The 15,282-nt window shown below is 36.0% G+C and overlaps 1 protein-coding gene across 5 annotated transcripts in view; it reads left to right on the plus strand.

Moving 5' to 3' along the window:
- CABIN1 (calcineurin binding protein 1) overlaps nucleotides 1-15,282 on the plus strand; it is a 121,081-nt gene that overhangs the window by 21,853 nt on the left and 83,946 nt on the right. For 3 of the 5 annotated variants that reach the window (XM_069795116.1, XM_069795119.1, XM_069795117.1), the window contains exons 21-27: nucleotides 4,961-5,122; nucleotides 6,732-6,938; nucleotides 7,337-7,482; nucleotides 9,432-9,693; nucleotides 11,821-12,081; nucleotides 12,748-12,899; nucleotides 13,463-13,641. In XM_069795116.1, coding sequence (XP_069651217.1) covers nucleotides 4,961-5,122; nucleotides 6,732-6,938; nucleotides 7,337-7,482; nucleotides 9,432-9,693; nucleotides 11,821-12,081; nucleotides 12,748-12,899; nucleotides 13,463-13,641 — 1,369 coding nt within the window. The remainder of the gene's footprint in view (nucleotides 1-4,960; nucleotides 5,123-6,731; nucleotides 6,939-7,336; nucleotides 7,483-9,431; nucleotides 9,694-11,820; nucleotides 12,082-12,747; nucleotides 12,900-13,462; nucleotides 13,642-15,282) is intronic. The other 2 variants (XM_069795118.1, XM_069795120.1) reach the window with 1 other exon arrangement.

The following is a 15,282-nucleotide window of genomic DNA, read 5'->3' on the forward strand; positions in this document are numbered from 1 at the left end:
TCATAGGCAGCCACTTCAGGTGTTTTCTGTTGAACAATGCTGAGTTCATCATTAATTCATTATAATTTATAGTACCACTGAAGATATGCAGAATTTAGATACTGCTAAAGATAACTGTCTTGTGCTTTGAAGGATGATCTAATCATTCATATGAAGTAAAAATGCAGAAGACTTTTTTCAAAGCTTTTGTAAAGCATTGCATAACTTATTTTGTTCATTGTAGGGTTTTTCCTAGGTTTTGATTTTTTGTTTTATTGCTCTCCAGAACACAAATGTTGCTAGCTCAAGATACAGAATGAGCTTGGGTAGAAGTCTTACTTGTGCTGAAAGGGGGGAGTGATTATCCTTGACATACCTTATCATGTTGTCAAAGATGTTAAATGTAAGAATGGATGCAGCAGAGATGTGGATAGTTGGTAGTAGGGATGTGGATAGCTGACAGCAAAGCTGAGGAACTCAGTACATGGACTTTTTTTTTAACCAAAAATACTGTAACTGTTGCTTTCAGATGAAGCTTGAAGTATTTTAACTTTGTATAAAGCAAAATTAAATTTTTAAGGACATTTTTCTGTTACCACAGACTGTGAGACCAAGTTTCAAGTATTAGTGACCTTTAAGAGGAAGAATGTGGGTATAGTCTTTGCTTTTAAAAATACGTTGAAGGGTGATTTCTTAGAAAGACAAGAAGTCAAGAATCATGCTCATTTATGTTCAGTAATCAAAATGATATTCAAAAGTCTTAATTGTGAGAACTCTTATGTTAAAGAAAAGAAAAAATTAAGAGTAGTGAATGTAAGAAGAATGACAGCATACCTAAGTATTAGAATAAAAAAGTTATGTCCTGTTTGGAAGTCGGTTTTCTAAAATCTGGTGAGTAATAGAAATGAACACTTGAGTGTTGATATAAAATTAAAAATAAACCTGAGAACAGTTTATTTCCTGTCATAATTCCCCTTGTTCTGTGGACTTAACTTGCTGAGAATAATAATTGTTTTCTTCTGAGTTTTCTCCTCTGTTTTGCTTCTTGCACTAGTATTTTATTTTGTTCCTAGGATTTGAAAGAGAAGTAGGAATAACCAAGCAGTCTGATAGTACTGTACCTCATTCACAAGCTGAGAAAAACTGCAGTGTTACTTCTTTAAAATTGCTGCTAAAATAACCCAGTGGGATTCCATATTCATCTTGTTTCAGTGATTCTAAAGAAGTTGCTCATTTCACAGAACAGAATTTGTCAAGTGTTACATAAAGTTTGCACATTTTCAATATAGGTAAATACTATTTAACATGTAAAAAAGAGCATATTTAACTGTCAGCCAGGAAAACTGCATTTTGAATTTTGCAGTTAAACTTGGTTATATGTTTCTTCCAAGTCACAAGAGTAAAGCTTTGCAGGCCATTGTGTGTCCTCAGTTATGCATGTGGAATGCTACTGATTGCCCACAGACTGTGTGGTGTTACCCAGATTTGGTCCTGAAGCTGTGATGTATTTGGCTGTTCTGCTGTTGATAAATTTGATTTGTTTGCTTATACGTGCCTTGATTTTATACCACGGATTGAAAAAAATAGTAATTCTATTGTTTTCATGTTATTAACGAAATGTAACTTCAAATATACATCTAGAGTTCATCTACTGAACAAAGATGATCAGAATGAAGAATTACTTCAGTTCTTCACTTCCCTGTGTGTGAAGGCTGTTCTTTGATCTGTTTTTTAAATTGGTGTGTTAAAAGATCTAATCTGCTCGAGAAATGGGTGTCTGGGCAGTAATGCTGTAGCATTATTAGATGAAAGGAGTTACCCATTCATTGTTGACCTTTTTAAGATTATTCCTTCAGGTCTAGTTGTTACACCAGGAAAGAAATTTCCTGTGTGTTGCTGTTGCCTCGCTTTATCCTTAGCTTAGAAACTAAAGTGCAGTCAGGTTTTCACTGTGCAAAGTACTGACAGTCTGGGGTAGCCTGGCTGTTGGCAAAACCCAGATACACAGTACCATGGCATTCATTGGGCAGTGCTCTACAGGGATATTTCAGTGGCACTTTACAGATTCAGCTTGACTTCACTGAGGTTTATTACCTTCAGTCAAGAGAAAATCATGACGAGTTCTGCATAGAGCTACTCAGGAATCTCTTTAATTTCCCTTCTCAGCACTCCCTGGAGCTTATTAGCCACAGCTCAGTGCCAGACCACATCTGCCTCTGCATATGAGCAGCAGTGTGTCCAGGACAGTAATTTAGACAGCTAGGAAGGATGGTGCGGAGAGCCTGAGGGGTTCTACAGGAGTCAGCTCACCCTGGTAGGGCTGGAGCTAATGAACAGTGTTTGAACTGAGGCTGATTTAGTGTAGGACTGTTAGATTATCTCTGCATCCTACTCTCCTCTGTCTCCCTGGTATTAGGAACATAATGCTGATACACCCGAGTTGTCTCTGGATGGGTCTGCCTTGGGTGCAGAGGGCTTATTAGCTCAGGCCCTGTGCTTCATGAAAATAGATAGCCTGTTTCCAGACTCGAGCTTGCCCTTAGATGCGGTGCTCCGAAGTGATGAATCTAAATTGTGACTGTATAGTCTGCCTGTATCCACAGCCTGGGGACTCAGATAGTATGCTCTGTGAACCTGGATAAACTACAGATAATTGAGAGCTGTGAATGTAGTTACAGCTAGATCTTTGCAAATGTCATCAGGTACTTTGAACAGAATCTTCAATTTTCAGCCACAGAATTGCCTGCTTCTTAAACTGAAATATTACATAGTATTATTGAGCACAAGGATTTAGTTTTCAGAGACAAGAGTGTGTTGGAAGGGTAAGGAAAGACAAAAATAAAATGGAGTGAATTATTTGAAGAGAAAGGCAGCTTCAAGAATGTTAAACAAAAGTATGTTTTAAAGACTGATATTAAATGATCACTTTCTGTAGGTGAACTGTCTGCTCAAGGTAGTGTGCAAGAAAAGATATAATATGTAGTTAAGTCCTTTAGTAATAATCAAAGTCTGAATTGCTAAGAACAATCCTGGGTTACTGCCAAGAATTATAAGAACACAGGAGATTGTTTTGAACACGGTTCAAATGAGAATTCTGTTAGCGGTGTTAGATGTGATTTTGTTTGCAGCAGTAGGAATATCATGCTTTTGTTACAGTATCCTGTGATGCTTACCTCTTCCTTTCAACTTACTTATCTACACTTTTGGTAAATTTCAAACATTGTTCACAGATTCTTACAGGAAAAATAGTGGAAATCAGGTGTCTGCTGTGACTCAAAATTTAATTGAAATGCCTTCTAAGAATTGTCTTTAATTTCTCAGGGTTTTGACTTAATAGTACCTTGTTCTTAGCACGGATCTTTTAAGCAAAAGAGAATTAGCATTTTATAGTTAATCTCAGCGCTTACGAATGAGCTTCTTGCATGTAGAGTGACAGAATTTTGCCTTATGATGTGCAGTGTTTGTAGTGTCAGGAAAGCCAATCATAACAAGAAGCTTCTTGTAGCATGCATCGTATGCATAAATAGAGTTTACAATCCTAGATGTTGAAAAATGATAAATGGTGATAAACAGGCAGCTGAAGTACTTTAAAAGTAATGTGATGAGCTTTTATATGAATTGCAAATATGTGAATGTTTTGCATTTTCAATTTATGACTGCAAAATTTCTGTTGAGGAGACTCTTAAATTTAACCAATGTGTTGAGGAATGGGTGTGGCTGATTTAGAGAGGTCAGATCTTGCTAAAATGAATTAATGAAAGCTGATGCTTTCTATCAGAGGAAAAATGTTAAAGGAAATTACTTACCAGTTAATCGAACTCTCCTGGTCGTATACAGCTTCCTAAAAATTTAGAGGCAAATCACAGTGGAGAACTTGGTATTTTTCTATACCCTTCAGTATCCCAAGTGATGATTACAGTAGAAGCATTTCTCTTCTACCACCTCAAATGAGTTTTCTTTAGACTTAACAGGTGCATTCTGATACTGGGGACACACATGACATGTTACTGTTGCATGTGTAAGATATTATGAATGTAATTTCTACTTACACATTTCATTTAAATTTAAATTTTGTAGTGGGACATGTTGGAATTGATTCTTAAACCTCAGTCATAAAGTGTGGGTTTTGTTTTGGTTTTGAAATAAAGATGCAAAATCCCACTACTAAGGTTATTCTTGGTGAACATGTTCTTACTGACTTTGAAATGTCTTCCTGGAATGTGTTCTTGTTTGGTTTGCTTTTTAAGGAAGCATTGTGAAAGTTTTCAAATAATTACCTTTTGTCTTTTGGCATTCAGTTGCAGTTTTCTTTAATGAATGTTTTAGAGCAATAACATCTTCCAAAATATGCTAGTGTTGGGTACTTTTTCTTGTAATGTTGAAGTTAAAGATAGCAACTTGCTACAGTGTTTAGTCATTTGGGATCAGTCCAGCCACTTTCCTTGGTGTGTAGCCATCTGTATAATACTATTCATACTATGCAATTCTATATCCCTTTTAGCCAGATTTTCGTTAGCCATCCCTTCTTTTTCTGCAAAGTCCTCTCCATTCCCCTTTTTCCATGCAGAGGAAATTGATGTTTGTGAATTAGGGCAGAAATTCTGCTGTGCCTTTTCCTTATTCACAGGGTTGACAAACGGTAGCGTTTATATTCATAGAAGCAACTTGCGGTGTAGTGGAAAACTTTGAATAATCTTAAGTCTGAAACATTAAGCTAGTATCTAATCTCATTGATTGAAGACAAGAGTTCATGAATTAACATAGGAAGAAAAGTAAAAGCACTTTATTGCAGTTACAGTACCATTTAAAACTCGTGTGTGAGACTAGTTTACAGAAATATGGGTAATGTTTGGTTGTAATTGGGGAAAAGTACATGTAGTACCTTAGTGTTGTTTTCATCATCTGCCTTCAGACAAGTAGGCAACTTGTCTACAAGCTGAAGATTGCATTGACTTTTTCATTGATATTTGTGGTGTTGTAGGTTCAGGTACTACAAAAAGAACTTGCAGCATCCACTTCTGAAGATACTCATCCATACAAAGAAGAGCTGGAAACAGCCTTGGAACAGTGTTTTTATTGTTTATATGGCTTCCCTAGCAAAAAAAGCAAAGCAAGGTACCTAGAAGAGCATTCAGTACAGCAGGTAAGATACATATTATTTAATGTCATGGAATATCCTGGAGTGATGAAAGATACACCCTTGTTTGGTTTTAATGCACCTTAATATATTTTTGAGAAAGATTACTTTTATTTCCTTGTAAAATTTATGTATTCTACATATTGTAGAAAATAAACTAATTTAAAAAATATGGAAGCCTTTATGAATATAGAGGGTCAGATATTTGAAATGAAATGCTAGTATAATCTTATTCACAGTAGTCTGCCCTTTTTAAACTATTGACAAATCGATTTTATTGAGCCATGACTTTCCTGTTTTCAACAGAGAAGAAGTTCAAGTTTGAGGAAAATTAGAGAGGAAAAAGGTCAGCTTGGGAGAAGAAAACTTTAGCAGCCAACCTTGCAGTTTATGAAAGTGAAAAATGTCACTTTAAAAAGTTATGCAAGTAAATTATATTATAGCTTATTTTGAAATCTATGGTGTTAAATATCTGGTAGCTTTTTATGAGAAATGTATAAAATTCAGTTGAGTTTGGGAGAAGAATAGTTACAGAGTGCCTTGGGAAGAGGGTTGTAATATTAAAGAAGGGACAGAAAAAGCAGGTTGGCAGTCCTCTGCCTTGAAACATCATTGATTTTGTTCAGAAAGCTCAGATGATTTTTGCATTTATCAAACACAAGTGATTAGAGAGTTATAGATGAAGAACAGTTTCATACAAGCAAAACAATTTTCTGGCTCCTTTGAACAGGCCTTTTTAAATACACAAATAGGGTTATGTTATTACTTCTTGAATATTTGTGAATTCTGTCTCTTAAAATTACCTGTTAGAAAATTAAGATAATAAGAAAATGGCAATAACTAAGAAAAAGGGAAGGGTAAGGACATTACCCTCTGTGTGCGCCCTGCCCTGCTCTCCCCCCATCTGTTACATTGGGCAATTCTGGATGAAAAAGTTCTTATTGGAATGATGGACAAATTGATTTCTAGTAATGTGATTTCCCCATTTTCAGTACAGAAGCAACATTTACGTAAGGAATGAGATGAACAATAAAAGGAGAAAAACTTAGTCTAGCAGAAGAGAACTGTAAATTTATTTTATTTTTTTTATTTACTATTTTGAAGAAAGAAAAGTGAAAGAAAAATGAGGAATAAATTCTGAAAGTACCTTTCTGTAGAGAGTTTGAAGATTTTTGAGTCTCAGAATTTTGTATGATTCCCATTTAATTTATTCTCCTTACTTGAGTTTGAAATTGAAGGTGCAAAGCTTTTCTGCTCCATATCTTACCCATGATCTCAGTGTCACTCAGGATGCTTGCAATTGACTCTTGCTTATAAACAACTTTTCTGAGCAACTCTTCTAAGCAAATAGAATGACCTTTTTTTTCAGTGGCATACAGTAAGTTACAGCTCAATACCTTAGTCTTTTAAATCAGTGAGCAGTATGCTATATTTGTGAGCAGCATAAATTAATGGTGCCTTTAGTCATTCTGCTCTTGGGAAGTTTGTTTCCTGCTAGAGTAATATATATATTCTTATGAACTAGAAAAGCCATAGAAACTCATCATTAGTAGACTATTGAATTTTGGAATTTCAAATCATTTTTTTCCCCCGTCTAATCTACCTCCCTCTTCAGGTTGATCTAACATGGGAAGACGCTTTGTTCATGTTTGAATATTTTAAGCCTAAAACTCTTCCAGAATTTGATAGTTACAAAACCAGCACTGTGTCTGCTGATTTGGCCAACCTTTTGAAGAAGACTGCTACAATTGTTCCTCGAACAGACAAGCCTATGCTGAGCCTAGATGCTGTATCTGCCTACATTGAAGGAACATGCAGCAAGGTATAATGAACTGCTTTAAAAAAAAAATAAAAATTGAAGGGAGTAAAAATTATTGTTGTTATTTTTATGTTGACTTTGAGATAGGGGGAGTGATTTATTCCATGATGTTGGATTTCCTCGGGTAATTGCATTTAAATGAAATAAGAATGACACCACCAAAGCTTTTAGTTTTGGAATGGCAAGATGTGATGTTGATTAATAGGGAGTCAGTATGAGATGTTCGTTAGTGTTTGTAGGTGCTCTGTGTATCTGTGGAATGCTTTCACTGTCTTCATATTCAATACCTTCATATTCTATGATGAAAAGGCTACTTTCACTACAGGGAAGAAGCAAGTGTGCAGCTCATTTAATATGAACATTTTATTTAATATGAACCTTTACTTTTTTTTTATTTTCAGGCACCATCTCTCCCAGATGGTGCAGACTATTCTCCACCAGTGGTGACTGAGTTGTACTATCTTCTGGCAGACTATCATTTCAAGAATAAAGAACAGTCTAAGGCCATTAAATTTTACATGCACGACATTTGTATTTGTCCAAACAGGTTGGTATTATTGGATCCTGCTGCACATCATTCATTCTTCCCACTTCTTTCAGTACTGAAAAGTGGACAACAAATGATATTTATTTTGGTTTTAGGAGTTAAAAAAAACCAACAAGACCAAAAAAATACAAACCTAAGAAACCCACCTGCGATCACTTATCATAAGTCAATTGTATAATTAAAGGCATCTCTAAAACAAACAAACCAAAACCTAAACCCTAGTGTTAAGTGTTTGATTGTTTTGAAATTAAAACCAGAAAATGGAAGGGGAGGGGGAAGCTAAATTAAAATAAAGAATAATTGGGAAGGGCAAGGACTGAATCCATATTTCTCTTTTACACCTTTTGTTCTTTGTTTTGGCATGTTTATACATGACAAGGAATGAAAAATATCACTGGTTAATAGCATAGCTATAGCACAAACAGCATTCTTTAGTGGATTAACTGTTTAGGCTGACCTCTTTCTAAAAGTATTGATCTTGCTGCTAGACAGCTACTCAGAGAATACAAGCTCAAGTAAAGTATTTAAGTGCTATTCAAACTAAAACACCTTGTTTATTGATAATTTACAACTTACTGAAATACCACCAAGATTAAGCACTCTCATCTTAAAAATAAAGCATGTTTTGAATAAGTCTTCTAACATGAAATTAAATACCTTTAAATTTACTGATTAAATATAGGGTTTGCATATTACGTGTTAGCTATCATTTAAATTCTTCTTGAAGTTGATAGATGAGGGTCAGTGACAAAAACTCTAGATTGATAGGTTTGAGACAAGAAAACTACTTCTAAATCCAGTCACATAACAGAGACAAAAGGGAAGGTGAAGGCACAGAGCAATTTTACATGTGAAATCTACAAGGAAATAGCTGTAGCTTAATGTTTTATTGAATCTTCTAGTCTGGGAACTGTGACTAGCAGATTGCTAAAATTCTTGTTTGAAGTCTGATAAAGAATTTACCAATATTCCCCCCCCCCCCCCCCCCTTTTTCTGTAGTTTTGATACTTTAAAACCTAAATTCATAAATAAATCAGTGGAATGCATTTTTACTTTAATGTGTGACATTTTGTTGCTCAGAAGATGCTTTATGTGGTAGCGTAGTATTTTTACCCCAGTCATAGGAGATGTTACTTCTTCAAATGTCTGTATTACAGTTCCCCTTCCATTCCCCTCAGGAATCTGACTATTGAGGTCACTTGACCCAGAAATGGGTTTTCAGTTGAAGTCAGGAAGAAATTCCAAGAAAAAATATGAGAACATTATGATTATTCCTTTGGTGTTAGAATTATGGTAAAATTGAAAAATTCCAGAGCCATTGACCCCAGATGTTAATGTGAGATTATGGAATATGGAAACTACTCTTCAGACTGTGTTGTCAATGATCTAATAAACACAGGACTAGATCCTGAACAGTCCCCTCAGTAAGCAATCTTCATTGTTCATCAGAATTTTCCTACATGAATGCATTTTGGTTTTCTTGATTTTTATGTTGGAAAATGATGATGATAAAGACCATTCACAGTTCAGTCCAACAATACAAAATGTCATACTGGCTGTCTGCTGGCCTACAGAAATAAAGGGTGACAATGTTTGGACAGGACAGCATCGTTACTGAGAAAGGAAATCAATCAGAGTGCTGCCATTAGAAATACAGATATGCTATTTTTGTGTGGCAAATAAAGCTTGTTGTTTCATCTTTTTTATGTGTGACAATTACTGGGGACAGTGCTTTATTAGGGAACTATTTTTAATAAAATCAGTATGGTTTAGGCTACACAGCCTCTGTTCTGCTATGAGGGGAGGAGGAGGTGCAGAAATCTATTTTGAGAGAATGTATGATGAAAGGAAGAGAAAGTTGCGGATATAACAAAATGAATCTTGTCTCTGCTATTCAGTGTAATGTTTAGGGGGGAAATTGTTCATGTGTTATGTTCTTGCTTGCATAGGTTTGATTCATGGGCTGGGATGGCCCTGGCTCGAGCAAGTCGTATTCAGGACAAGTTGAACTCTAATGAATTGAAAAGTGATGGCCCAATCTGGAAGCACTCTACTCCTGTCTTGAATTGCTTCAAGCGAGCCCTAGAGATTGACAGCTCTAATCTCTCCTTGTGGATAGAATACGGCACCATTTCCTATGCCCTACATTCTTTTGCATCTCGACAGCTTAAGCAGTGGAAATCAGAACTCCCCCCTGAAGTTGTGCAGCAGGTGGGGTCTAACTGAGAGCAGTATGAAATTTTAAATATTTAAATTATCTTTTCTAACACTGTAACTTTTTAAATTAAATATTTACATGCTGTATACCACATATTAGACTGTATGGTTACTTAGTAATATTGGAAATTCTAATATTCATTCATCTAAGCTGCTGGTGTCAAGCAGTATTTAAAATTGGGTGGTTTTTTTTTTCTTTCTTTCTTCCTGTGTAAAATTAGTTTGAGCCTGATCTTTGAATTATCTTTTGAAGGTGACACAAAATTATTGTAACCTTCTGGAAAGGGGGATTATATTTACCTTTCCTTTCTGTAAATGTCATAAATGTTTCCAGGAAAAGGTGAAATGTATACATATTTAAATAGTGAAAAGATCAGGAATTGCTCTGGTATCTGTGTCCATATGTCATCTCTTGTATCTAAAGACATCCTCCCCCTTTTCTCTGTTTTTGGACTATTTACTTAAACAAATGATCAAAATTAGGAGATTGGTAGAATTTTCATAGAAAGAGTTGTTTAAAGTTCATTAGCTCTTTATGCATGATGATGATGAAAAAGAGTTATTATGAAATTTGTTGCTAAGCCAAAATGAGCAATTCTAAATACTCGCAGACAGTGATAAGAGTTGTTAGGGGAAATGTTTTGTCTGTCTTTTTGGACCAGTAAACTCTATTTCTGATTGAACTCTTCTGACTTACAAATATTATGTAGTCCACAACTGGCAGCAGAATGAAAAAGAGAAGTGCTGCACCTGAGCACCTGCTGTAATTTGTAAAAACTCTTAGTGTTTGAACTATAGAGAACGGTATTGCGAACATCCTTTGTTTCCAGGAGAACGTATTTACAGCAAGGTGATGGGTCTTGCATCTGAGCTGTCTATGTAACTGTATTAGCATTGCACTTCCCAGAGACACTTACACAGCATTTGATCCTCTAAGAAGAAAGACAATGTAAGCATGCATATTAAAGGAGAACAAATGGTTTATTAAATAGTATGTTTGAAATGACAACTAACAATAGATTTTTCTTTCTGAGGGTTATTACGGCCAAGAGCTCCAAAACTAACTACTCAGAAAATGAAGTTATTACATTTTATGCCTTCGGTCTATCAAAAGTTTGGTCTTAACTGTCTTGCAAGCCTCTTGGCTATGAGGGACTTGCTGAAGAATTCCAGGGATAATGCTGGAGTTATTTCTTATTATCAGATAAAGGGTAAATACAGAGCAGCCATCTTAAGTTGTGGATTAAATCAGAATGTTTATTTGGGACTACTTGAATCTGTCTTTTTTCAAGTGAATGTATTAAAAACTCATAATTTACTAAGAAAAGCTCTTTTATACTGAAAGATAAATTGGAACAATACAATCTCCCTTCCAGAGATATATCTCTTCAGGAATGTGTTTCTCATACATAAAAACTTTATTATTCTCTTCTCCTTACAAAATATTTAGGAAAGGCAAGGCTATGTTGCACTTCAAGAACTATAACAAGTGCTTAGGATTCTGTTATAGCCCAACAATTTAAATTTATAAAATACTTTTTCAAAGAGAGAAAATTACATTAATGCATGGCAGTTAACTTTAATTTGTGCTGCTGGTTTTAATTTCTTTGGGGGGGGGGGGGTGTGTGAAAAAGAGTATTCTTGCCATATTCAGCTCAAAATTAGATGCATTGCAAGCAAGATGAAATACATTTCTTCACAAATGATAGTGGTCCATAGTGTGGCTCTAGCAGACTTCAGTTGCAGAACAAAACAAATAATTTTTTTTTTTAAAGTTAAGATAATTACAGCTTTGAAAAAGTGGTAAAATTTTTCTAGACGTGTATATTGGTTATTTTTCAGATTTATATTTATATGCATATTCTTACACTTCTGTCTTGCTGTTTTGTTCTGGTTATTTGTGTCAGCAGTTACTGGAATAAACAAAAACCTATCCTTAAACACATTTTGTGGGTCATCAGGATGTATCTGATCACTTGGATATGTTCTGTGTCTTCTAGGTTGAAAGTGTTTTAAGTGAAGTACCTTGTTTATGCACTTTATATGCAGGAGTGTATTTTTAAAATTTTTCATCCCAGCCACAGTGAATTCATGTATTCTCAACACTTTGTTCGATCACAGATGGAAGAGCGTCGAGACAGTATGTTGGAGACAGCCAAATTGTGTTTTACGTCAGCATCTCGCTGTGAGGGAGATGGCGATGAAGAGGAGTGGCTTATTCACTACATGCTGGGAAAGATTGCAGAGAAGCAGAAACAGCCTCCTGTTGTCTATCTGCTTCATTACAAACAGGCAGGTCATTACTTGCATGAGGAGGCTGCCCGATACCCAAAGAAGATTCACTACCATAATCCACCAGAACTTGCCATGGAAGCGTTGGAGGTAAAAGAAAGTTAAATACGTGGGCTTGAAAACCTTGTTCTCTACAGATAATGGAATACCAGTCATTATTAGTTCATACTATTAGGCATATGTACATGGTGCTCTGCATCTGGGAACATTTACAGGACTAACTTGGAGAATAAAATGGAGCCTGTTGTTCAGGCTGGTTTTGTTTTAAAGGCAGTTTATGCATACGGTCTCAGTATTGGACAGACAGGCAGAAGTTCCACTTCTGGATTTGGCTGCACACAGTTCATTAGTCAGTTTTTATCAAAATCAGACATGGATAGGTTTCACAAGGATCGCATACCTGTGAAAGTCAAAGTTCATGCATGAGTTGGAATAGTAGCCACAATACCTTTGCTTTCACTGTGTTGTCAGGTAAAAATACTGTATCTAGAACATACCCAAGGACTTGCTTCCAAGGAGACCAGGTCTGCTTTCATTGTTGTATTCCATAGGTTGCAGTTGCAGAATTTTTATGGTGTTCAGATCTTGTAATTTACAAGCAACTTTCAAAGGCAGGAAATGTCTTATTCAGGTAAGTTTAGGTAACAAATTACTGTCTTTACTAACTCCTGCAGTTTCTACAGAGAAGAGACTATTTGTAATAGGTTGCAGAGCTATGAATTCTCTGCTGACCAAATGGACTTCGGTGTTTTCTAGGTATACTTTCGACTTCATGCTTCTATTTTGAAACTTGTGGGGAAACCAGACTCTGGAGTAGATGCAGAGATACTAGTTAGTTTCATGAAAGAAGCTTCCGAGGGACCATTTGCCAGGGGTGAGGAGAAGAACACCCCAAAAGTTGCAGAAAAGTGAGTGCTAAATTCCTGAAGTATCCTCTGAAAGCATACTTATAAACTACTGTATAATAAACTATTAAAATGAAGCTGAATGAAATATAAACAAAACAAAGTGATTAGAATTAATTCTGATGTTTGCAGTTTTCAGGTATCATGAACAGTAAGATTACATGCTACTCTGAGATCTCAGTAATTGGCACAGTGTAGATGGGAAGGGAACAAAATAGAACAATTTTGATCTTGTGATCCATTTTGAAGCCACTCTGTTTATTAATAAAATTAATTTTTTTTATCAGCTATTAACAAATGCAAAAGCAAAAATGGCCTTTATTTTAAAGGATAAGAGACTTTAGACCTCTTAATTTGTCTCATTAACAACTACAAAATAAAGAATGTTTTACTATTGACCAGTGACAAGGGAGGAATATAACCTGTACTTAAAAATCCATCATTTAGAATTTGTTAGTAAGATTTGGTTCCTGTATTGGAAATGTCATAAGAACATGTAGTCGTCTTTTGTTCTTTGTACATTTCCCTAGTATGTTAACACTTATTTTTTTTCTTGCCCCTCCCAGGGAAAAAGCTTGCATGATTGATGAAGACTCTCACTCTTCAGCTGGAACAGTGCCGGGTCCTGGGACTTCCCTCCCCTCATCCTCTGGTCCAGGTCTGACATCCCCACCTTACACAGCCACTCCAGTTGACCACGATTACGTCAAATGTAAAAAACCCCGTCAGCAGGCAACGCCGGACGGTACAGTCCCTGTTCTCAATACTGGCAGCACAGGGAGGTGCTCTAATCATGGGGGGTTTGACCAGGAATGATCAAACTGCTCATTTCAAGGAGGGTGATGGGTATGTGGTAACACGGGCAATATTGAAGCTCATTACCTTTATAAATTCAGTGCTTTAAATAGAATCAATGTACAGTCAGAGCTTTAAATATAAAATTCAAAGTTGTCACCTGCCACCATTGGCAACTGTCACTTAGTCAAAACGGGAATGTCAATAGGAGGAGTATGTAGCTGACTGAATTTTCAGTGATTTCCCCCCCTCTCGCCCCCTCCAGAGCTAAATGTCTGTCTGAGGTTATTAGGAAAGATGTGGGTTCAGTCTTCAGAAAACTGCACACTGTGTTTCAGTGCCTGTGTGAAATGACCAGGCGAAAATTTGAACTGTGGCTGAAACAAGACAATTTGTTAAAAAGGCAAAACAGTATTATCCTTTTTTGAAGGAGGCAGGTGGCAACTATTTTGAATATATTGTGTATCAGCACGAAGTGATTTGCATGACAGTCCAGTAGACTTCATCTTTTAATTTTTCTTTATCATTTACAATGACTGGTTAGCAGCTCATCTCTATAGAATATAAAGTGATATAATAAATAATTGGCTTATAAATGCAGAAGGTAGGGTAGTATCACAGTGTTAATGAAGATTTTGCCATATACATATATAGTAGAAATTAAGTTACTGTTTAAGTAACCTGACATTATTATTTGGCTAGGAATTTTACTCTGATTCTTCTCTTCTGGCCATTTGTTTATCTATCTGGATCTGTGACTATCAGCACTCAAGAAGGACTAAAATATCTGCAATGTATAGCTTAGTGTTGGTAGAATGTGGCAGGCCCCACAGAAATGCTCTGCGTGATATGAATTTATTTCTGGAGGGTGGGCTGCTTTCTATTGTCATTTTCTGAAGAACAGTAATTTGTACATAACTTTGACATAGTTTTGAAGCAAATGTTCATATGCCTGGAAACTCTGCAAGGTGAATTTATTCCTTTTCCCCAAGAAAACTTGGCAAAATTGACAGAAGATCCTTCATCTCTTTCACTAAATTGAATAGAGAAATGTTCATTTTATTCATGCTTACATTTCAATCAGGAGTAATTAATTGGACTGTTTTAATATCACATGTAGTGTGTTAGTGTGAATGGGTTATGCAGTGATTAGGCTCTTTTATTAGCCTTTTGATGTCTTCTGACACAGCAAACACAGAAGGGAGCAAATATTTAAATATTTCCTGAACAATATTCCCTGAGAGAAGCAGTTCTGCCTAAGACTACGTCTGCTTAGGTCCTGAACACTGTTGAAATGTTCCCAGGAGATACATAATTTAGATAAATATTCCAGTATGTGTCGTTAGTACATTCACTCGAAGTAAGTTATTATGGACTGTGGCATGTGAATTGCCCAATGAGAGCAAAGTTGGCTGCTTAGCAAAGCCTGAAGGTGCAAGCTAAGGAACGTCTACCTCTGCCACGGCTGAAGTAGCAATTCTTGGGTCTGCTAACTTAGCCTAGCTAGGACTAAGCTTTGCTGCTGTCAAAGCAATTCTAATGTCAGGTGCTGAAGGAAGCGGAGTGAGGGTGACGTTTAGGAAGGCTGTGT

Source organism: Haliaeetus albicilla, chromosome 10 (genome assembly GCF_947461875.1).
Source record: "Haliaeetus albicilla chromosome 10, bHalAlb1.1, whole genome shotgun sequence".
NCBI lineage: Eukaryota > Metazoa > Chordata > Aves > Accipitriformes > Accipitridae > Haliaeetus > Haliaeetus albicilla.